General features: G+C 40.5%; 1 protein-coding gene across 1 annotated transcript; it reads right to left on the bottom strand.

Annotated features, from left to right (window-relative positions):
- Positions 1-5,659: 5,659 nt before the first annotated feature.
- LOC143891029 (uncharacterized) lies at positions 5,660-6,247 on the bottom strand. Its single transcript, XM_077395687.1, has one exon. The coding sequence runs from the start codon at positions 6,245-6,247 to the stop codon at positions 5,660-5,662; it is 588 nt and encodes a 195-aa protein (XP_077251802.1).
- Positions 6,248-7,545: the final 1,298 nt, after the last annotated feature.

Raw genomic sequence — 7,545 nt, 5'->3', positions numbered from 1 at the left:
AGAAAAACCCAAGAAAAGAAAACACAAGAGGAACCCAAGAAAAAACCCTTTTCTTCCTTCTTCTTCTCTCTCTTTTTCTCTCTCTCTCCCTTAGGGTAGCCGTCACACCCCAAGCCTCTAACTCGTCCTCTCCTGTTGTCCTTCCGCTAGAGAAAACCCACTCTCTTTTGGTATTTAGGGTTTCCCCAAAACGTAAAAAGATAGCTTTCCTTTTTTATTTTTGCCTCTTGCCTTCCCACCCAAGCAACTTAACGTGGGTGGGAAATAGGGCAACTTTCCAACAGATTGACTATAGCCTGATCAGCCCACCGTTGTAATCTTCCTTTGTATCAATGAAGATAAAATTTTCTCCATGTGTTTGGTTTTCAATTCGTTCTCCGAGTTGAGCTTAATAGCACTCCAATTTTCGTCTAAGCATCTAGGTGCTGGTTGGGTTTTCACTTCTTTTTTTTCCTTTGAACCGAGCTTGATAACATGCCAGTTTTCTTCTAAATGTCCGTGATAAGGGCGGAGGCACATATAGCACGAGGGGAGCCAATGACCAATGAAGGCAAGTGTAAATTAGTCCCCTCCCCCCAAGTGTAAATTCCTAGCTCCGCCCCTGCGTGTGATGTTCGTTTTTTTTCTTTTTCGAGCCAAGCTTAGCAGCACACCAGTTTTCTTCAAAGTGTCTGACTTTGCTCAGATTTTCTTCTTCGAACCGAGCTTAGTAGAATGTTACTTCTCTTCAAAGTGATTAGGTTGGGTTCAATCCTATTTTGGCACGGGTATATTGTCATTTCCTCGGGTTGGGTTGGGATTGGAAAAATCCAACACATTTAAATTTCGCGTTTGGATAGGCGGAATTTATCATGGTTTTCAAAATCTAGTGTTATGTTTTATTTTTGTTATTTTTTTTCCTCTTTTTTCTCTAGGCTAAACCAGACCCAGCCCAACTTAGCCTGACCTGATTTGGAAAAGACCGGTACGACAGGTCAGGTCGGGTTTTTGTGTGTGTGTGTGTGTGTGTGTGTGTGTTTCTTACTATGACGCGCTCTTCTCCAGCTGAGTTGTGCTCTCTTCCAGCGTTAGTTTCTTGTTTGATAAAATTTAATCTAGGGATTGCTTTCCTCGTGCCAAACGCCCCATTCTGGTGCGAATTGAGCAATTTGTAGAATAACTTTAGTTAGAAAATTTTTGTTTAAAATGAACTTTTGTTTGAAAAAAAAAATGTGTTTTGTAGGTTTGTCATCTAATACTCCGTTTAAAAATTTTACAACAAAAAAAATTTGCCTTTTTTATGAAAATATTTAGAAGGAGTCTTAAACACGTTGTAAACACATTTTTTGGCCACTTTTCCGATTTTATCCATGCTATATTTTGTAAATGACAAAATTTTAAACATATTAAATGTTTTTTTCCGTGTTTTCGTTTATTTAGCCTCTTTTTTTTGTTACAGTTACTTGAACCAATACCGTATTAAATTCAGATTTTTCTCGCTCATTTTTTATTTTCGCAGAATCACATTTTGCTAACTAGATTTACTTATACAAACAGGGGTGGGATTTGGGGATAAATAGTAAAAAAAACATGACAATTTGCAAACTTTATGAGGCAGGGCACTTTCAAATAGAATAATTAGTCCACAGAATTACTTTACCAAAAAAAATTTTGGTAAGGTGCAACTTCAAAATCTGATGGAAGGGGTATTTTGGGAATAAATAGTACAATTGTAAACAAATAAATGCTGGCATTTTGGAATCAAATGATTTATGAAGAATCTGGCATCTCATGCATCTAATACATCATAAAAATCTGTAGAAAATGGCAAAAAATCTCTGTAAAATACCAAAGCTATTGCAGAATGTGTAACACATGACATGATCATAAGAACACAAGATCAAACAAAAGGAATTGGAATTCTCCAAAGCTTCCCTACTTTTCAGCCCCAAGTTGTAAAGTCAAGGACTTCTTTTGATGAAAAAGCCCTCATGAATTCTTGGCTCCCTTGCCTAGAATTTCAAAGCTGGTTTCCTTCATTTCTAAATTAATTTTTGTCAATGTTGAAATTTGAATGATATAATCATCTTTCCCATAAAGCTAAGTTATGACATCACAGAGAAGAAATGAACATATCAAATGACTAGCTACAAGCAAGAAAACAATAGCTACATCATAAAAAAAAGGTTGAGATTATACTTGTATTTGATCTCTATTAGAAATTAGAATACATGGCTAATCAAAATTATCATTTAACAGCCATGTACGCCAGCAACCAAGATACCTCTTACTACAATTTATAAGTGGATGATTCGAGCAATTTCTTTTTTTTGAGACGGTAAAATGAGAATATATTAAAAGGCGAACCGAGCTGGTTCAAAACAAATTACAGAAAGAGAGAGAGAAAGAAAATACAAAATCAAGGAGGGAGATAATCAAACCGTTCCATACTAGACCTAAATACACCACCCCTTGCTAGGGAGTCAGCATCTGAATTAGCTGATCTCCTCACATGCCTAAAAGTTATAGACGAGTCAAGAACTAAATCATCAAATTCCTCAAAAGAAAGATAAAAAAACGTCACGGAGGAGAAGCCGCACCCAAAAGCCAGAGAATAACATTAGAGGAGTCCCCTTCCACGATTACCTTATCTAACACAGAATGATCCAAAAACTTGATCCCACAATGAACTGCTCTCACTTCCGCTTTATTAGAGTCCGCCGCTCCAATGGGACCCGAGAAAGCCCAGAGAACATCCCCCTTGGAATCTCTGCATAAACCCCCAATCCCTGCATCACCAGGATTGCCAAGAGAGGATCCATCGAAATTCAGCTTTAACATTCCCTCTGGAGGAGGGAGCCAGCCAGCCTTCCCAAAGATCATACGCTGAGACGAAATGAAACAGAGGAAGGCTTCTAGCCCAAGAAATAACCGCTGAAATGATCTTGATAAATATCCAGTAAGACGATTTTGCCACACCGTCAAATACTCGGGAATTTCTTTCCTTCCAAATGAACCACCATGAAGCCACCATACACATCTTCCACAGCGACTTACCCTTTCTTTTCCAGGGCACCATTCCCAACTTTTAATAAAATCTGATATGGTGTTAGGGAGAGCCCAAGATACCCCAAAGCAAGATAGAATAAAACCCCATAAATCTCTACAAACTTACAGTGAATGAATAGATGATCAATGGATTCACCATCCGAAAAACATAAAGGGCAATGGTTGACCAAAATCAGCCATCTCTTCCTCAAAAAATTAATTGTCTGGATACGACCACAACATACTGCCCACGCAAAAACAGAAACCCTCAGCGGGCAAGAAAACTTCTAGATCGAAGCAAAAGGAGACTCAACATCGCTACACACCAAATGATGATAGAAAGATTTAACAGAGAAAAAACCGGATGAACACCAAAACCATACACGGGAATCAACCCCCCTCCTCTTAATATAACACCCTTCAATCAAGGCCATCAACTCAAGGACTGAATTCAGCTCTCTATCAAAAAAGTTTCTTCTGAACTTCGGCTTCCAAACCACTACCGAGTTCACCCTCTCAAAGCAATCCGCCACCCAACCCACCTTTTGAGAAGACACCAGAAACAGATAGGGAATAATGCCCTAAGAGGAACTGCCGAACACCACGGATCTGACCAGAAACGGATTCTATCCCCAACATAAACCTTAAAGCGAATACCTTTGGAGAATAGAACCTCAACCTTCAAAATATCCCGCCAAACAGTTAGACCCTTGAACTTAAAATTATCCGCAGTACACCAATTCCCCTCCCTCAACCCATATTTGCTCCCTAATACTTTTACCCATAAGGCAGAGGGTTCTGACCCAAACCGCCACAGCCACTTTCCCAATAAAGCCGTATTAAAGCCTTTGATTCTCCTTATTCCTAACCCACCATTGTTCAAAAGGAGGCACACAGAACTCCATTTAACCAAGGAAATTCCACCAGAGGAATGAGAGCCACCCCACAAAAACCTCCTTTGAATCTGTTCAATTCTAATTACTACACTCACTGGGCATTTGAACAAGAAAAGAAAATAAATCGGAATGTTTGATAAAACTGCTTTGATGAGAACTAACCGCCCTCCTTTAGATACCAAATTACGTTTCCAGGAGTCTAGACGCCTCTCAACTCTATGAATGATTGGATTCCAAAATAGTTTATTCGGTCTTCCCACCCCCAAAGGAAGACCAAGATAAGAAGCAGGCAGAGAATTCAATGAGCACCCCAAAATCCTTGCAAAAACAGAAGCTTTGGAAGAAGGAACATTTATAGCATATAACCCTGACTTCGAAAAATTAGATCTTTGGCCCGAGACCATCTCATAACACCTTAAGACAGCTTTAAGATTCAATATCTGAGAAAACACAGGGGCACAGAATAGCAACGTATCATCTGGGAATTGAAGGAGCGAAACCTCCACTTTATTACTCCCAATTAAGAACCCTTCAAAAAGACTCAACTCGCTTCCTTTTCTCAAAAGCCGGCTAAGAGACTCCGCAACAATCACAAAGAGAAAGGGGGATAGAGGATCCCCTTGCCTCAACCCCCTAGATGATTTGAAAAAATCTTTTGAAGAGCCATTAATGAGAACTGAGAACCAAGCAGAAGATACACAAGATCTAATCCAACCTCTCCACCGAGAACCAAAACCCATTTTTCCAAGACTATAGTTCAGAGATTCCCACTCAACCCGATCGTAAGCCTTTTCCATATCAAGTTTACACAAGACCCCTCCTTCACCGCTTCGCCTGTAGGCATCAATAGCTTCGTTTGTGATGAGAGAACAATCCAGAATTTGTCTTTTATTAACAAAAGCACTTTGACTATCTGATATTATTGAAGGAAGAACTAATTTGAGGCGATCCACCAAAACTTTTGCCAATACTTTATATAAACAACCAACTAAACTTATTGGACGAAATTCCGACACCTTTGAAGCCCTCTCTACCTTTGGGATTAGGGTAATGAAGGTTGCCCCAGTACCTTTTGTCAAGAGCAAGCCCTTCAAAAAATTCTTGGAAAAATCTCATCAGATCCGATTTAACAACTTCCCAACAAACTTGGAAAAAAGCCAGACAGAATCCATCCGGACCAGGTGCTTTGTCTTTAGCCAAGGAGAATAGACCTTTCATGACTTCCTCCTCAGTAAAAGGGACTTCCAAGTTTGCGGCCTCCCCCAAACTTAAGCTATCAAACTCCACCTCTTGCGGAATAGGGCGAAGAATACCATCAGAAGAATACAGAGCCTTGAAAAAGCTAAGAATTTCGGCTGTAATCACCTTCTTGTTCGTAACTCTTTCCCTTGCCAAAACCAGAGATTCAATTATGTTCCTTCTCCTATGAGCACTAGCCATAGCGTGGAAGTAGACACTATTTTTATCGCCCTCTACAATCCACTTAACTCTAGATTTTTGACGCCAAGTTATTTCTTCCTGAAGCAGCAAACTATTATGTTCTTGGCTGACCATTCCCAACTCCTCCCAATCCTCTTTCGAGGCCAAACCACACTCCCCTAGAGCATTTAATTCTAACATACGATTCTCCAGCCAGCGCTTCCGCCCATGATCTAGCAACTTTCTCTCCTTGACTCAAGCTTTCAATTTTGGCTTAACATATCTCAGTTTGTTACCAATAACTATGTCAGCTGGGCCTACCGAATGACAAGAAGACCACCACCCCCTAATCTCTCCTCCATCTGGAGAGACTCCAACCAAGCAATCTCAAATCTAAAAGGAGATGGACCCCACGATTCCATTCTAGGATCTAATAGAATGGGACAGTGATCAGACACCATATGAGGAAGCGCTTTCTGAAAAACCTCTGGAACGAATTCCAACCACTTCCCAGAAATCAAGAATCTGTCCAGCCTACTTCTACTCTGCCCTCTGACCCAAGTGAAAGATGCACCACCCAAGGGAAGATCAACTAATTCATTGACTGCTATAAAATCAGAGAAACCCTTCATATTATTATTGACTCTATTACACCCTAACCTCTCCCCTACTTCCTTAATTTTATTGAAATCACCCCCAATACACCAGGGATGAGAACAACGCTCTCTTACCTTTACCAATTCCTCCCAAAAAAGGCCTTTTTCTGCTGTTGTAAAAGGACCGTAGACTCCAGAGAAGAGCCATTCAGACTTATCCACCACCTTTTGAAGAGAAACTGATAAGGAGAAATCTCCAGACCACACCTCCTTACTAGACCAACTAACATTATCCCAGGCTAACAGCATACCTCCGGACGCCCCTTTAGAAGCTAAGAAAAGAAAATCTCACTCTTTTTTAAAACCCATACTTCTGATATCCAGGCTACTAATGGAGGCCAATTTTGTTTCCTGAATGCAAACAACCTCTGGCTTCCAAACTTTTAGCAATTCTTTAACCTGTAATCTTTTCTCCTGGGACCCCAGACCATTAACATTCCAAGATAGAATCTTCATAATATCACTTAATTAGAAGAAAACTTCCCCAATCTAGCACCAGAAGATCTTCCTTTCTTCTTCGAGAGAACGCTCTTCCCTCTAGATCCTGAATCATAATTAATATTCGATTTTAATCTAAGTAATTCCCTATCCATTCTTCTCGAACTAGAATCAGCAGACCCATTAGAGCAAGGATTCCTACCAACATCTCTTTGTTCCGCTTCCTGTATTTCAGCTCTATACACTTCCTCAGGACCCGCAAAAACCAACCCCAATTTCTTACTTATGCACAAGGTATGATCAACCATGACCTCATCCGATTCCTTTCGAAGGTTCGACACAGGGACCATCCCATAATTTCGACCAAGATGAGAGGACGCCATCAACAGAGAGGATGATTCCACCTGACTGCAGAAACTTGAATTGAAATTTTGATTGACTCCCCCAGCAGAGATCATGACTAAGAATCGAAAAGGATACTCCCTATGAGGACCAAATATACGATTCACCAACCCACACATACCACTAAGGTCAATCAAAAGATTATTAGGGCCACAGAGCCAAGGAAAACAAAAGCCTTCCTTAGTAATCAAAGAAAAGGTTCGATTTACACCATCTTGCCCAAACAACACTTCACGCGAAGCCCATCGCACCAAATTAACACCGATGGACACATCAACAACCTCTGAATCCCCCTCCTCTACCCGATCCTCTTCAAAAATCCAAACTTGACCAGAACTTGTTACATTTCCAGCATTTCACTCGTTTTCTGAAGTTTCTAAAGCCACATTTACAACACCTCCAGTCCCCCAATAACCCAATCTTTCTTCTCCTGAGGACACTTTCAAATCGTCTAACATTTCTGCTTTTAACATTAGACCACCCAGAATCTGCACCATAATCCATAACTCCCGCTTGATAGCCACCTTTAGTGCCCAAATGAACCAAATTAGCTCCCGACGCAACTGATTTGCTGATACCATACCCAACTATTGACTCTGCTTCCACTCTCCACATTTCAGACAGACCACACAAGAAGCCTCCCAACAAGATCAAAGAGATGTGCAGACCCCTACTTGGGGTAAACCCCCCAGATTCCAACGCCAATA

This window comes from Tasmannia lanceolata, unplaced genomic scaffold (genome assembly GCF_043159265.1).
Source record: "Tasmannia lanceolata isolate RefF3 unplaced genomic scaffold, GAP_Taslan_0.1 ptg000013l, whole genome shotgun sequence".
In the NCBI taxonomy this organism is placed as follows: domain Eukaryota; kingdom Viridiplantae; phylum Streptophyta; class Magnoliopsida; order Canellales; family Winteraceae; genus Tasmannia; species Tasmannia lanceolata.
The sequence above is the reverse complement of the archived record's forward strand: the minus strand, read 5'-3'. Positions and strand labels throughout refer to the sequence as shown.